A 17,540-nucleotide genomic window follows, 5' to 3' on the forward strand; every position below is an offset into this window, starting at 1 on the left:
GATGACTCTTTAGCTTGGGTAGAGGCCTCTGCTCCAAGCCCTGTGCTTCAGAGGGCCCGCTCTGGCCTCTTCTGGTTGAGCCCCTCCTCACAAGCTGCAGAACCCAAGAGTCTTCAAGAAGTGCCCACTGAAGCCTGTGCTTTTCTTAACTGTGCTCTGGGAAACTGGGACCCAGGATCCCCCACCCAAACTGCTCTGAACCCACTCCAGGGCCAGGTGGTCTTCTTGGTGGGCAGGCATTCTCTTAAATCAAGAGGTAGCCTAATTAGTGAGTTAGTGGTGTGGATAAAGGCTGGGTGCAGATAAACTCATGTGTGTGCATACTGGAGGGATTTGGGGTGTCAAGAAAAGGGGTCCACTATGGATGCGGGACCTGCCTTGTGCTTTACAGCCCAATCAATGTTAGGGGTGAGCTGACATTGGACACCAGGCTCTGTGTCTATGGCAACAGGTGCCTCAAGTTGCCATAGGCAAAATCCAGCACTGACCAAGGTCCTTGCAGCCCTTCCCCCAATCCCTCCCGTTTCACCCCAGGCTGGCTGCATTCACTATATTTTTTTGCCTTGGTTTTTGAGTGTGTGACCCTCTCACTTCAGTTCTCCAGGAGCCTCTCCCCAGCCTCTGCCATTTTCTTCCACCCTCAGTCATGAATGATCACAGATCATGAGACAAAGATTACAGTGCTTTACTTATTTGCTGAACAGAGTGGTCAACATGGTAGGTCAGTGCCTGGGGAGCTATGCAGCCTTCGGGGCAGGCAGAGTTGGGAAGGTAGGGGACTCAGGCCATCAGCCCTGGCTTTGGCTCCACCTGTGTCTTCCCTCTCAGGCTGGGCTTTAGTGAGTATTCAGTAGGTTCTGGGAGGGAAGGGAGGAGGTGGGCATGGTGAGCTGCTGGTGGCTTGGTCTCTGGTGCCCATCAGGTCATTGGCCCCCACTTCTGATGGGTTCACCTGTTATGATTCCTGCATAATCGGGGCAACTGCCTACACTTTCCACCTGTGGATGAAGGAAATGATCCCATCATGAACTGGAAGATATTGATTTCTGTGTGTGTGTACTCTGGATGCTGGAGGACAAGGTCTATCAACTTTGCTGCTCAGAGAGCACCAGCCAACTCTGAGCAAGGGACAAGAAGCAGATAGAAGTAGAGCCAGTGCAGGACCCATGGGAGGATCTTCCCCCACACACAGAGGAGCACTTTGGAAACATTCCTTATTTGTGTGTTATGTATTTGTACCACAAATGTTTATTGTGCACCTACCGTGTGCCAGACACTAGTCTAGGTACTGCAGACACAGCCAAGAACAACAGTTACTAAAAGTCTTGTTCTAGTAGAGCTGACTTTCTAGTAGGGGAGGCTAGCAATGAGATAAGTAACTAAGTCAACTGTATGGACGGTCGTAAGTCAGGTGGTGGTGAGCACTATGAAGAACAAACAATGGTGGTGGGAAGATGGTGGCAACATAGGTGGGAGCGGAATCCACTTCCCCTCAACGCCAGGGAAATACCTAGCTGATCTGAGCAGCAGAGCAAACAGCCAACAGTATTCCAGCATATACGAAGATCAGAGACCAAAGATAGAGGACATTGAAAGATCTGACGGTGAGACAACAAAACCTGGAGTGCTGAAAAGACTAGAGTTAGACCGTGTTAAACACATAAACGTCAGCTCAAGACCAGTGAGCACAGGAGAGTAAGGAGACAGCACCACCGAATCCCACTGGCATTCTACCATAGAAGTTCATATCATAAACCCAGGGAGTCAGAACAGAGCAATTTAAGAAGCAGAGGCCAACAAGAAGAGCCTCACAAACAATGGGAAGACAAAGAAACAATTCCCAAATGAAAGGAAAGGAGGAAGTCTCAGAAAGAATACTAACCGAAAAAGAGGCAAGTCAACTATCAGATACTGAGTTCAAAGCAATGGTTATCAGGAAGCTCACGGAGCTCTCTGAGCTCAAAGAGAACTACCAGAAACTACAAGGAAACTACAATGAACTCACTGCAAACTATATCAACATGAAAAAGGAAATAGAAACTATCAACAAGAGCCAAGAGGAAATGAAGAATACAATTTCTGAATTGAAGAACACAGTAGAAGGAATTAAAAGCAGACTTGATGAAGCAGAGGATCGGATCAGCAAGCTGGAGGATAAAGTAGAAAAAAACACCCAGAAGGAGCAAGAAAAAGAAAAGAGGCTCAGAAAGAATGAAGAGGGGTTAAGGGAAATGCAGGACAACATGAAACGTAACAATATCCGTATAATAGGAATACCAGAAGGAGAAGAAGAAGAGCAAGGGATAGAAAACCTGTTTGAAAAAGTAATGATGGAAAATTTCCCTAATCTGAGGAGAGAAAAAGTCACCCAAATCCAGGAATCACAGAGAGTCCCAAACAAGAGGAACCCAAAGAGACCCACTGCAAGACACATCATAATTAAAATGGCAAATTTCCAAGACAAAGAGAGGATCTTAAAGGCAGCAAGGGAGAAAAAGGAAGTAACATACAAGGGAGCCCCAATAGGGTTAGCAACTGACTTCTCAATGGAAACGCTCCAAGCCAGAAGAGAATGGCAAAAAATATTCCAAGTAATGAGAACCAGAGGCCTGCAACCAAGACTACTTTACCCAGCAAGGCTCTCAATCAAGATAGAAGACCAAATAAAGAGTTTCCCAGACAAAAGAAGTCTAAAAGAATACAGCTCCACCAAACCAGCTCTGCAAGAGATGCTAAAGGGACTGCTTTAAGGAAAGGAAGGAAAAGAGAAAGACAGAGGAACACAGGTAGGAAATAATGGCAATGAATAACTACCTATCGATAATAACCTTAAACGTAAATGGATTAAATGCTCCAATCAAAAGACATAGAACAGCTGAATGGATAAGAAAACATGACCCACACATATGCTGCCTACAAGAAACCCATCTCAGGACAAAAGACTTACACAGACTGAAAGTGAAGGGCTGGAAACAAATTTTCCAAGCAAACGGACAGGAAAAAAAAGCAGGGGTAGCAATACTCATATCAGACAAAATAGACTTCCAAAGAAGGGCCATAAAGAGAGACCCAGAAGGTCACTTCATAATACTCAAAAGAAGAATCCACCAAGAAGACATAAACATTATAAATATATATGCACCCAACATAGGAGCACCCAAATACATAAAGAAAATCTTGGAGGATTTCAAGAAAGATATTGACAGCAACACAATTATAGTAGGGGATTTTAACACCCCACTATCAAAAATGGACAGGTCTTCCAAACAAAAGATCAACAAAGATATTGTGTCACTTAACAATACCCTAGAGGAAATGGACTTAACTGATATATACAGAGCTTTTCATCCCAAAGAAGCAAAATACAAATTCTTTTCAAGTGTCCATGGAACTTTTTCAAAGATAGACCACATGATAGGACACAAAGCAAGCCTCAACAAATTCAAGAAAATTGAAATCATATCAAGCATCTTCTCTGACCACAAGGGTCTGAAACTAGAAACCAACCCCAAGGGTAAAAACCCAAAACACTCAAAATCATGGAGACTGAATAGCATGCTATTAAACAATGAAGGGGTCAAGAACGAGATTAGGGAAGAAATCAAAAAGTTCCTGGAAACAAATGAAAATGAACTCACAACAACCCAAAACCTATGGGACACAGCAAAGGCAGTCCTGAGAGGGAAGTTCATAGCAATACAGGCCTACCTTAAGAAGTTAGAAACAGTTCAAACAAACAACCTAACCCTACGCCTACAAGAACTGGAGGAACAACAACAAAGACAGCCCAGAGCAGGCAGAAGGAAGGAAATAACCAAGATCAGAGCAGAACTAAATGGCATAGAGACTAAAAGCACAATTGTAAGGATCAATGAATCCAGGAGCTGGTTCTCTGAAAAGATAAACAAAATCGACAAGCCTTTAAGTAGGCTTATCAAGAAGAAAAGAGAGAGGATCCAAATAAACAGAATTAGAAATGAAAGTGGAGAGATTACAACTGATACCACAGAAATACAAAGGATCGTAAGAAATTACTATGAAGACCTGTATGCTAAGAAATTTGAAAACCTAGATGAAATGGACACATTTCTAGATAAATATAATCTTCCAAAACCGACTGAAGAAGAAGCAGAAAACCTGAACAGACCAATATCAGCAAAGGAAATTGAAGCAGTCATCAAGAAACTCCCATCACATAAAAGCGCTGGACCAGATGGTTTCACAGGAGATTTCTACAAAGCTTTTAAGGAAGAACTAACCCCTATCCTTCACAGACTATTCGAAAATATCCAAACTGATGGAAGACTCCAAAACTCTTTTTATGAAGCCAACATCATCCTAATCCCAAAACCAGATAAAGACACAACGAAGAAAGAAAACTTCAGGCCAATATCACTGATGAACATAGACGCTAAAATTCTCAACAAAATATTAGCAAACCGCATCCAGCAATATATTAAAAAGATCATCCACTATGACCAAGTGGGATTCATCCCAGGGATGCAAGGATGGTACAATATTCACAAATCAATAAACATAATACATCACATCAACAACAGCAAAGACAAAAATCACATGATCATATCAATAGATGCGGAAAAAGCGTTCGATAAGATACAGCACCCATTTCTGATAAAAACACTCAGCAAAGTGGGAATAAAGGGAGCAGTCCTCAACATAATTAAGGCCATATATGAGAGACCTACAGCCAACATCATACTCAATGGACAAAAACTTAGAGCTTTCCCACTAAGATCAGGAACTAGACAAGGATGCCCTCTCTCACCACTCCTATTCAACATAGTATTGGAAGTCCTAGCCACAGCAATCAGACAAGAAAAAGAAATAAAAGGCATCCAAATTGGAAAGGAGGAAATGAAACTGTCACTGTTTGCAGACGACATGATAGTGTACATGGAAAACCCTATAGACTCCACTCAAAAACTACTCGACCTAATAAATGAATTTGGCAAAATAGCTGGATACAGAGTCAATACCCAGAAATCAAAGGCATTCCTGTACACCAACAACGAAACTGCAGAAACAGAAATCAGGAAAAAAATCCCATTCGATATAGCAACAAGAAAAATAAAGTACCTAGGAATAAACCTAACCAAGGAGGTAAAAGACCTGTACTCAGAAAACTACACAACACTGAAGAAAGAAATTAAGGAAGATACAAACAAATGGAAGCATGTACCATGTTCATGGATTGGAAGAATTAACATCATCAAAATGGCCATACTACCCAAAGCAATTTATAGATTCAATGCAATCCCTATTAGAGTACCCATGACATATTTCACAGATATAGAACAAACACTGCAGAAATTCATATGGAACCATAAACGACCTCGAATAGCAGCAGCAATTTTGAGAAAGAAGAACAAAGCAGGAGGGATCACAATACCTGATATCAAACTGTATTACAAGGCCACTGTAATCAAAACAGCCTGGCACTGGCATAAAAACAGGCACATAGACCAATGGAACAGAATAGAGAGCCCAGAAATAAACTCAAATCTATACAATCAATTAATATTTGACAAAGGAGGCAGGAGCATAAAATGGAGCAAAAACAGCCTCTTCAACAGATGGTGTTGGGAGATCTGGACAGCTACGTGCAAAAAAATGAAACTCGATCACCAACTTACGCCATACACGAAAATAAACTCAAGATGGATAAAAGACTTAAATATAAGCCGTAACACCATAAAAGTCCTTGAGGAAAACATTGGCAGGAAAATCGCAGACATTCCACGCAGCAACATGCTCACACACACATCCCCTAAAGCAAGGGACATAAAGGAAAGAATAAACAAATGGGACCTCATCAAAATAAAAAGCTTTCGCATGGCTAAAGAAAACAGCACCAAATTACAAAGAGAACCAACAGTATGGGAAAACATATTTGCCAATGATACCTCAGACAAGGGCCTGATCTCCAAAATATATAAAGAACTCACAGGACTCCACTCCAGGAAGACAAACAACCCAATTAAAAAATGGGCAAAGGACTTGAACAGACACTTCTCCAAGGAAGACATACAGAGGGCCCAGAGACATGAAAAGATGCTCAGCATCACTAGCCATCAGAGAGATGCAAATTAAAACCACAATGAGGTATCATCTCACACCAGTCAGAATGGCCAACATAAACAAATCCACAAATAAATGTTGGAGAGGATGTGGAGAAAAGGGAACCCTAGTGCACTGTTGGTAGGAATGCAGACTGGTGAGGCCACTGTGGAAAACAATATGGAATTTCCTCAGAAAACTAAAAATGGAACTGCCCTTTGACCCAGTAATTCCGCTGCTGGGATTATACCCTAAGAACACTGAAACACCAATCCAAAAGAATCTGTGCACCCCAATGTTCATAGCAGCACAATTTACAATAGCCAAGTACTGGCAGCAACCGAAGTGCCCATCAGCAAATGAGTGGATCCAAAAACTATGGTATATTTACACAATGGAATTCTACGCAGCAGAGAGAAAGAAGGAGCTTATACCCTTTGCAACAGCATGGATGAAACTGGAGAGCATTATGCTAAGTGAAATAAGCCAGGAAGTGAGGGACAAATACCATATGATCTCACCTTTAACTGGAACATAAGCAATAGAAGAAAAAAGCAAACAAAATATAACCAGAGACATTGAAGTTAAGAACAATCTAACAATAGCCAGGGCGGGGGTGGGGGGGTGGGGGCGGGGACAGTGGGTAGAGGGGATTACAGGAAATACTATAAAGGACACATGGACAAAACCAAGGGGGAGGGTGGAGAGGGGGGAGGGAGGTGGGTTCAGCTGGGGTGGGGTGGAGGGATGGGGAGAAAAGGCATACAACTGTAATTGAATAACAATTAAAAAAAAAAAGGAAGAAAAAAAAAAAAAAAGAACAAACAAGAACGAGGCAGAAGACCTGGAAGAGGTGAGAGGGGGGCCACTTGGACATCTGGAGGAAGGGTATTCCAAGCAGAGTAAACAGTCACTGCAAAGGCCCTGAAGTAGGAAGGGACAGGTGGGCAGGGAGACCAGGAGACTGGACTATAGTGAATGAGAGGGGATTTTAGAAGACGAAGGGTACTCTTGGTAACCATCCTTGTTTCCCTGACTCCTGGCCCCTCCTGGCCTCTTTCCATAGTTATTGCCATATGCTCAGCTCAATACTGCATCTAGGGCTCCTCCCTCTACCTGTTTGTTTTTTTTAAATCATCTTTCTCATCCTCAGGAATCAGTTCTGATTTTACCTCTTTAGAGGAAGCACCTCTCCCTGTCCCTCTCAGTCATGTCATGCGGCTTTATTTTCCTCATGGTTACTTTATTATCTCTCTCTGTATCCACTCTGCTCATTAGTGCATTTACCTGTTTGTTGTCATCCCCCTTTGAGATGTGAGCTCCCTGAGGGTGGGACCAGCATCATGGCAGTTTGGGCACAGAGTAGGTGCCCACAAATATTTGTCTGTGGAACAATTTATGGCCCCAGAACTAACATTCAGGCTCTGTCCTCACATAGACCTGACTCCAGTCCTTTCCTGATTCTTAATGTGCTATGTGACCTTGAACAAACCCCTCAGCCTCACTCTTCCTACAGGGGAGAGAGTAGGGCCAGACACAAAGTTAGGATCAGTAAATACGTGTTGCTTGACCCTTGATTCAGTGAGGTTCAAGCTCGTATTAACAATCTCTTTTTATTATTGTCAGTATTCTGCTTCCTACCTTAGGACTGAAAAGATGTGGCTGTGCCCATTTTCCTGGTAGGGAAGTTGGACAAGAGAGGTATTGAAACTTGGTATAGGTTACATAGCTTAACTGAGAGCTTGCAAACTGGGGGCCTCTGTGTTTTATTTAGCGTGCAGCATTTTAAAAACTTTTTAAAAAATTAGTTTCTCTGCTTGTGAGTCTCCCTCTGCTCCCTTCCCAATGTGCTGGTGGGCCTTGGGAGGCTGACCTGAGATGCTACCGTCCCAGCCCCTTGTCCTCTACTTGAGCATTGGCTAGGAGGCACCAGCAGGAGAGAGGAGGACAGGACGGGAGAGAGGTTTATTACCTGTTCAGTCCCCTCCACCCTGCGTCCTCTTGGCTGGGTTACAATGACACAGTGGCTGCAAACCTCTCCGATGGTTCCATCTTTCACCATGTCCCAACACAGCCATTGACTCCCCTCACACCTTCAGGCAGGTGTGATCACAGCTCTCCACTGCCACTAGTCCTGGAGGCTGCACCATCCTGTTATCCTGCTGCCACCATGTGAACAAGCCCAGGCCAATGAGGTGAAGAACTAAAGCACCTGACTGGCAGCTGACCTCAGATGTGTGAATAAATCCAGCTGTGACCAGAAGAACCACCCAGCTGAACCCAGCCTATATTTCCAAACTGCAGAATTGAGAGCTAGGTAAATGGTTGCCATTTCCAGCCACTGAATTCTGTGGTAGTTTGTATGCTATGAAACTAAGGGATATGCCTCATTTAAAATCACCTTACACAGGGGCCTTCATGAAGCTATCCCCCCACCCTAGGTCAGAGTGTATGCCAAGGCTTCCTCCCTCCCAATCTTGGTGCCCCTCCTGCCCAATGCCCATTCTCACTGGTGAGGATGACAATGCCTGTGATGAACAGCACAGCTGCAACCAACAGCCCCTGTTTCCGGAGAGTGACCTCGTCTGCAAAGAGAAAAGTGGAGAGGTATGGTGAGAAGGCCTTCACCCTTTCCTCCCCCTGCATCCTCCATGGGTAACTTACCATAGGAGAAGGGGTCATCCTCACTTGAACCTACAGGAGACAGACAGGGAGCAAGTCAAAGTTCAGCAAAGGTTTGTGGAGTGAATCAGTGAATGACAGGGTCAGGGAGAAGGGACAGCTGTGTTTCAGCATTGCTGCACTTAGAAGAAAACCCAAAGTCCTCATGTGGCACACAATCTGGCTCAATCACCTGTGACCTGCCAGGCCACTCCCAGCCCAGGGCCTTGGCACTGGCTGCTTCCTCTGCCCAGAGCCCTTCCCCAGATATCTTCATGGCTTCCCCTTCAACTCCTCCTCAGAGAGGTCTTCCTGGCCCTTTACAAAAATAGTGCCCGGTCACTCTCTGAGCTCAACCCCGTTATATTTTTCTTGATAGAACTTTAAAACCACATGACATATAATCAACATGGTTATTATTTATTGTTTCTCTCCCTGCACTGGAATGTCTGCTCCATGAGGACAGATATTTTTGCTGTCTCATTCACTGCTGTGGGCCTGGCACATAGGTGGATGCTCAATAAATACCTATTTAATGAATGAATGAATGAATGAATGAATGTGACACAGGGGTATATAATTTCCACCTGTTCATTGGGGTTGGCTGGTCAGGAAGTGGAATATAGAACCACAAGGGGAAGAATTATGGTGCCTCTAAAAACAGCTCCTCGTTGACCCCCAAGGTGATCTCAGATGCACAACTCCAGAAGAGAGCAGAAGGACCACCCAGCTGAGCCCAGACTTCCAAATTGCAGTCTCAAGTTTAGCCCTCAAGAACTAAACAAATGGTTCTCATTTTGAGTTATTGAGTTTTGGAGTGGTTTGCATGCAGCATTCATTTATGTATTCATTCATCCATTCAGATATTTATTGCATGTCTACCCTCTGCAGAGTGTCCACCCTCTGCCAGCCTTGAAGTTATGTATTCAGCCAACATATGTTTATTGAAGACTATTCTGTGCTGGGCAGTATTCCAGGTGCTAGAAACACACAGTGAACAAGAAATAGCTTGTTTCCAATCTGGGGAGTTACTGACCAGTTGTGCTCAGGACAGGGTCTGTCATGAAGTCCTGGTCTGGAGACTGCTTGGAGGGCGTAGTGCCTTTAGTGGGATCAGCAGGGAAAGTGGCTAGATATGGTGGAGGGCAGCAGTGAGCCATGGAGGGAAACAAGGGGCATCAGTTAAGGTCTGTATTTGTGAGAAACCCCTCTCTCACATCTACACATTCAGTGAGCAGGAACAGGTATCCCCCACTCTAAACCCTGAAACCAGTAAGGAATGGCAGGAATGGATATATTGAAATAAGCTCACACACCTTGGTTAAAACCAGTTGCCTCAACCTCCTGACTCCTCTCCTAGAACCCTGTGGACTGACCCATAGTTCAGGAAATAAAGGATGACATCTGTCATAGCCAGGCTGGGCGCCTCCAGGACCTTGGTCCAGTTACAGAGCATAGAGGCACTTGTTATAAAACATTTTGAATATCACCTCTGCTCCCAGGCCAAAAATACCAGAGGGTTCCTCTCTCTAAAAAAAAAATCAATGCCCCCCACGACCTGCCCTTCTGGCACTGAGAAGCACCCTCAGTGAAGTGGCTGATAGCCAATCTCAGCACCTCACTTCCAAAACATGAACCATTAGCCAAGGATTCTGACATGTTCAGGAAAGCCTTGCCCAGAGGTAGGCAAGATCCATAGCAGAAACAGAGGCAGGATTACAGAAAATGTAAAGGATAGACTGGGCAGTGTGTGGTGCTCAGGCACCCTGGCACTGAAGAGACTGGGCTCAAATTCTAGTTCTGCCCCCTGGGGCTGTGGGCTAGGGCCAGCAGAGTAACCTTTTAGGCCTCAGCTCCTTCCCTGTAAAATGGGGTTAAGATAGTTCCCACCACATAGGGTAGTTGTGAGCATTGAGTGAATACATGAAAGCTTAGCACAGTGTCCAGCACCAAGCAAACTCTCAGCTAATGTTGGCTGTTATTATCTACTTGGCATTCACTCCTCCATTCTTTTGGGAACAGCTTCGCCTTTCTTAAGTTGGTAGGGGACAGGGAGCTGTGGGTACAGCTCCAGCTTCCCTAGTCTATCTTGTTCTCCTACTGTAACCCAGGCCACAAGAGGAAGCATGTGACCCAGTCTCACCTTTCCCTGGGACCTTGCAAGTTCCAAGCAGGGATTCTGAGCGGAAGCTAGGTGAATCTTGGGAAGCTCTAGCCAGCAGATGATAGGAGCCATTTCCTCACAAGGTGGAAGACAAGATCCAGCATAAGAGAAAGAAAGATGGAAGGAGAGAGGTGTTGGGGGCTTTTGTGCTCAGGCTCTGGTCCACCCTGAGGCTGAGCAATGCTTTTACAATTTGGCTCCATGACCCGCCAGCCCAAATGAATTTCTGTCACATACAACCAAGAGTATGGAACAACACATAGTAAGTCAGATCAGCAAGGACTTGGAGCAAGTGAATCAGAGATGTGAAGATGTTTTCTCAATTGGGAATTGTGAACAGAGTTGCTCACCCCTACCCCCACTTGGGGAAGTCCCCAGGACCCTTTATTTCCATCTTTCACAAAATTGTTTTAATAGACAGATTCTGTCAGAATGAGGTATTTTACTGCAATCACTGGAAAATTGTAACAATTATAAAAATTGCCATGGGGAATGGCATGACCTTAGAGGTGGTGCTCTTACACAGTGCCCAAACTGCACACTGTGGATGTATCTCAGCCTAGGAGTGGCTCAAACTGCAGCACTTTCCAGCAGGGGCTGCTCCTCAAATACAGAGCATCACACAGACATTAGAAGCCACCTTCATCTAGGTTCAACCCCCTTTGACAACATTATCTACTCACTGGTCTTAAGGAAAACCACCTCTTCCCTGACTGACTCTTAGTGTGTGAAGTTCAGACAGGGCTGAGAGGTTTTCCAGCTTCAGGGTGGGGGGACAAGACTCAGGCTTCACCAATCAGAGCAGTCACTTTCCCAAGTTGCCATTTGTCAGACATGGGCATGTGACCCCAGCTGGGCCAATGAAAGTCAATGCTATACCTGGGGCTACAGATGATGAGAAAGAGATGTGGCTCTAGCTGATGAGTTTGTGAGCTAAACTTAGAACTCCAGAACCATCTTTGCCACCAAGAGGGGAAAAGCCACTTGAGAATGAAGACCACAGGGAGAAGGAGCAAGTCTGTCACGATGACGTGAGCTCCTTGATCCAGCGATGCCTGAAATTGGTACCTCTGGACTTTACAGAACATATACAACCAATAAGCCTTTGTTTTAAGTTGGGTTTTCTGTATTTTGCAATTAAAAAGCTCCTGCTCTAACATGAAGACATACACAACGGAAACATCCTCAGCCACATTTCTAGGTACCAGCTCCATGAAGGAATCTGAACAAGAGAAGGTCCTGAGTCTATCAGGTTTGGAAACTGTTATAAACTAGATTCCCCTCTTGGGGACACTTGCTGCAAATAAACTTTATTAAGATTCTGATAAATCTCACCAGAAGGAAACGTGTCTAACTTTATCTTAGAGTTTCGCAAACACCTTTGGCTGCAAACCAAAAAAAATTTTTTTTGGAAGATGTATTAACAATTCCCCAAATGGGTGCTCTGAGAAACATCCTTAGGGGAATGCTGACCTAGATAGAGAATTAAACAAAACTTGTATGTTGCTGTTCTACTGCTAGGCTCTACCTTCTGTCCCCGGAGCTGTAGTAAGAAGCACATCCACTCCTGTCAGGTGCTGTGTCTGCGTCTCCATCTGGGATGCTGTTACTTCTACTGAGGTCAGAAGACGAAGGAGGGGAGGATAAGAAACAAGTGAATCAGCAACACACAGATTCACAGAACAGCAAGGGGCCCTCTCCCCCAGATCCCACTGGCACAACTCAAAGATGTTCATTAGCCAAGTGGTACTGTGGGAGTGGGGTGGGAGACTCACATATTGCTGGTGGCAGGGCAAATTGGTGCAGCTTTGAAAACAAATGTTAGTGTTCATGTCCTTGACCCCATAGTGTTGTGGGCAAAAGCAGGGCTCCAGAGTCAGGTTCTTGGACCCTGATCCCAGCCATGTCACTGACATGCTGTGACACCTTGAGCGAGTTACTGTGAGCTTCCATGTCCCTGTCTGTAAGGTGGGGGTAATGATCACTTCTACCTCAGAGGGTTTGTGTGAAGATTGAATGAGTGATCAAGGGTAAAATATTTGGAACCAAAGTGGTGTAAGCAACCAGGGTGCTCATCAAGATATGCACAGCTTCATTAACTGTGCACAGGCACCCTGTGGAGAACACAGCACTGAAAAAATACAAGATCAATGTCTCTATGGGAATGTGGGAGAGCTTCCATATATTATTTCATGGGGGGAGGGGCAGGGCAGGAAGCCAGTTGCAGAATGACAATCGTTTAATACCCTTAAGCTCACACAAATACACCTCCCAGTCAGCATAGTTTTTCCAGGTTACACACACATAGTGTAGTCTCATTGGGGAACTACCCCCGACCCATTGCTAACAGTGGGAGCCTCCCAGAGATAGGGGAGAGAACAAAGATGAGGAATGAACAAAGGGACTTTGTCTTCCCTACCACATTTTTATTATTTATGAGGAGAATGTGTTTATGCATTACTGTATCATTAAACATTAATGATTTGAGGAGCACTTTTTGAATTATATTAGACTATAAGAAAAAGTTAAAAAATGATTTGAAAATTCAAAAAAGGAAAAATAAAGAAATTAAAGTAAGAAGTACATGGAGTTGGCCTGTGAGAAATTTGTGGGGTGTGTGCAAAGATGTATTCCTCAACCTGGTGGTGATTATACAGGGGTTCGACTTAGAATAATTTGCTAAGTTGTACATTTATGGTTTTTGTACTTTTCTACATGCATGGTGTTTTTCACAATTCCAAAAGTTTTTTTTAAAGAAGTGAGTGGAGTTGGCTCTCCCACCACAAATTAAACCAGGGGATTCAGAGCTGGGGAGCTGAAATGGGCAACCAAAAACCCAGGGTGTCAGAGGAAAAGGGGAAACGATGTCGGTCCCAGGCCCACCTGCCCCTGCACCGCTGCCCCACTCACCACTAGCCTGCAGGGTTGATGTCTGGAGTTCTGGGTGAACTGTGTCTGAAGTCCAGAAGCAGGGAGAGAAGAGAGAGAAGAGATGAAGAAGCTCCTTGAATGGTGGGCAGTATGAGGGGATTTCCATAGCAACTCAAGTTTGATGTAATGGAAATTAGTTAATTACTCATTGCCTAAATGCAATGCTAGCATCTCCCCTGCCTCAGGCCCTGCCCTCCCGCAGATGCCCATTCCTCTTCTCAGTATCCACCTACCCCTGGTAAGAACCCCAGAACTTCCTTTGGAGAACCGTCCTTTCCTGACACTTGGTCTACTTAGTTCATTGGGGCTGGCACCAGCTCTGCTGGAGGTTGAACATGAGACCCAAATCTGGCTAATAAGTTTTCTGTGCCTGTGGCCAAAATGATAAACTCACTGGTGGGCATAAGCTCACTGGTAGGCATGTGACCTGAGCCTGGTCAATGACACTCAGTCCTGGGACATTTGCTGGATTGAGGAAGGGGAAATTCCCTTTCCTTCAGATTTTTAGCAGGTAAGATGAAAGCCCCAGGTATCTAGATGCCATCTTGGTGCTATAAGAAGAGAAGCTGCCTGAGAATGAAGCCAACACAGAGGAAACAGAACAAAGAGATGAGAACAGGTTCCTGATAGCATCATCTAAGAACCTAGATCAAGCCATGCCTGAAGATCTATCCTTCAACTTTCAGTTACACAAATTCAAAATTTCTTGTTTGGTCCAGCTGAGATTTTTGTTGCCATTGTTATTTGCAATGACAGGAACTTACCAGACCTGTCCCTCTTTCCTCACCTGGGGTTTGAGTCACAGCATGAATGTTCACAGTGGTTGTGCCTGCTAGAGAAATGGATGTGGCCTCCTCCAATGTCTGTCCTGAGAAATCAAGAATGAGAAGCCAGGGAAGAGCCTTTGGTCCCCCTCTCATCAACCTGCACCCCTGCCCTCCCTTCTGAAACCTTGGGTGGTAATTCAAGAGGTCCTTCTGCTGGTGGAACAGCACACAGCTGTTTGATTGATCAGATTTGTTGGTTTCAATCCATGATGCTGGAAGTGTTTTAAGAAATACTAATGCCCCAGCACCCTTCCTCCAGCTGCCTTTCCCTGCCCATCCTTGTGGGATGGGAGATGGTTTAGCCCAGGCGTTAGAGTCAGCCAGGGCCCTGATCTCAAATTCTGTTCCCAACACCTTCCTTGCTGTGCAACCTAGAGCAAGTAAAGACCCTATTCTAAGCCTCAGTTGCCTCAACTGCAAAGTGAGGATAATTGAATCTACTTCTGAGGACTGTAGAGAGAGTAAAATAAGATGGAGGAGGGAAGAGTCTCCTCCACAGCTTAACATGCAGTCAATGCTGGACACAGCCACTGCCTTGCCCTTGCCCAGCCTCCATCCTCTCCCTCCTGGACACCACAGCCATCTCCTCCCTGGACTCCTGCTCTTGTCCTGCCCCTACAATCTGCTCCCCAGACACAGCAGAGGAGGAAGCCTTCGAACACCTGAGACAGATTGTGGCCTGGCTGGCTCAGAGCCTCCCCTGACTGCACCTTTCACTTGGTAAAAGCCAAAATCCTCACCCTATTTATAAGTCCCCCCTTCATCTAGACTCATGTCACCTTTCTGACCTCTCTTTTGCCCACCCTGCCCCTTGCTCACCCCAACCAATCCATGTGGCCTGCTTGCTGTTCCTTACGCTCACCAGACTCACTCTTTCCCCAGATATCTGCTTGGCTCATTCCCTCATTCCCTTCAAGTGTCTGCCCACATGTCACCTCCTAGTGAGGTCTTTTCTGACCACCCTATTTAAACAATCCTCATTCCTCTCCTCTATTTTTCTTCATAACACGTATCACCATCTAGCAGTCTATATAATTTACTGATGGGTTATTTATTTTCTCTCTTTCTGAAATAGAATATGAGCTCCTAGTTTATACATTGCTGTTTCCACAATGTATGAAATAAGATCTGGCACATAGTAGCTGATCAACAAATACTTGTTGAATGCTTGAAGGAATACATGAAAATCATTTTATCTAAGAGAACTAGGACAGTCAGGGGAGAGTAGGCTTGGGTTCCAGGGACAGGCAGGATGATTGGATTCCAGCCCCTTCACTCACTAGCCTCTGGCACAGGCACTTCTCTTAGCTGAGCCTGTTTCCTCATTGTATAACAGCCAGGGCAATATGTATAATACAGTAAAGCTGAACCCAAGGCCAACTTCCGTAGAAAGCACCTGTCAATGCCACCATAGCTATTGTCTTCAGGGAGCACTTCCCAAGCAAAGGGGAGACATCTCCAGCTCTTGAACTGGCTGTGGCTCACCCCCTTTGCCTAACTGTGCATCACCCAGGGATCCAGAGAGCTGTTCTGCTGGGAGCCCAGGATTCCTGGCTGCTGAGTAGAAAACTGACACCAATCTCCCCGCCAAATCAAACTCAGTTCTTTTTGGAAGAACTGAGATGGAGGTTGCTCAGCAGGACAGATTCTGGCTAGACTTGTTGGAAGCAGCCACCCAGGTCTGAGGTGCCCGAAAATGGTGTAATGTTGGCCCCTTCATCAGCACCCCCACTTCCTGGTACCAGCTCAGTCGGGGCCGGGCTGAGCACCCAGGCCAGTGCACTCAGGCAGAGCTGGGGGCTCTGCAGCAGGGTGGAGAAAAGGGCCAGGCCTTACCTCTGGTAGTGAGAATCAAGCCAACAATGGTGAGGAGATACAGGCGACCAGAGGGCGACATCTACGGGGAGATCAGGAGTTGAGGTTGGCCATGATGTTAGTGAGGCAGGTCCAGGGCAGCCCTCAGGGATCCTGCCAGCCCCTTCCCCAACCTGAGCAGGTATCTTTGCCTTCAAGGACCTCTTCCCAGGGCTAACAAGAGAGTCTCAGAAGTAAGGGTTCCCAACCGCCACTCCCCCCTTCCCCCTATAGGTCCCCAAAGAAAACAAGACACGTCAGACCAAACCGGGCTTCCAGTAGCAGCCACTGTACACGGACACCCCTGAGGCAAAGAAGCATTTACCCCACCCAGACTGACCCTGATGACCACCAAGAAGGGTATGGGGCACAGGAATAGATCCTGGGGCCTCCTCCCTCCTTCTGGGGCTGTCCCCAAGTGGAGGAGTCAGCAAGGAAGGGAAAAAGGAAGAGTGAGTAATGTGCTCCTGATCTCAGAGGAAAAAGTGACTGGTGTCAGGACCTCACTGCAGAGACAATAGAACTGGATGCTGGGCAGATCTGGGAAGGAGTGATCATGGAAGGGTAGAGGAGAGCTGGGGAGAGTGAGGCAGGAGGGAGAGAAGCAGGACAGCCCACGATGGCTGTAGGGTAGAGCAGGCCGGAGAAATGAGCATGAATGGGGGCAGAGAGGATCTGCTAAAACCAGTCTTTACCCACCTGGGCTCGGGCCCTCGGCCGAGGGGAGAGAGTGGAGAAGGGTCTGAGGAGAGACTTACGTCGGAGCTGGGGGTCCGAGCCGGCAGCCTCGAGGATAGAGGGCAGCTGCCGCAGCTGCGCCCAGGCGGAGGGTGTGGCCAGGAGAGTGCAGGCAGGAGGGCGGGTGGGCGGGGACCCAGACAGGCTCAGTCATTTCCTCTTGGGTTTCCTGGCTTCAAGAGCCCCGGGTAGGAGCAGGATGGTGGGGAGACGCCAAGGGTGTTGGGGGTGCAGGGATGAGAAGCAGGGCAGTGACCTCCACCCACCCTGCCTGTGGCAGGCACATC

At 46.0% G+C, this 17,540-nt stretch overlaps 1 protein-coding gene across 1 annotated transcript; it reads right to left on the reverse strand.

The window, feature by feature from the left end:
• Positions 1 to 664: 664 nt before the first annotated feature.
• Positions 665 to 17,407, reverse strand: FXYD5 (FXYD domain containing ion transport regulator 5). Its single transcript, XM_045185640.3, is given in 11 exon segments — positions 665 to 998; positions 8,589 to 8,663; positions 8,743 to 8,772; positions 9,776 to 9,868; positions 10,883 to 10,978; positions 12,432 to 12,518; positions 13,814 to 13,858; positions 14,622 to 14,702; positions 16,498 to 16,558; positions 17,274 to 17,366; positions 17,369 to 17,407. Coding segments are annotated over 11 exon segments (750 nt in total). The 3' UTR covers positions 665 to 948.
• Positions 17,408 to 17,540: the final 133 nt, after the last annotated feature.

Source organism: Desmodus rotundus, chromosome 12, assembly GCF_022682495.2.
Source record: "Desmodus rotundus isolate HL8 chromosome 12, HLdesRot8A.1, whole genome shotgun sequence".
Taxonomy (NCBI): Eukaryota; Metazoa; Chordata; class Mammalia; order Chiroptera; family Phyllostomidae; genus Desmodus; species Desmodus rotundus.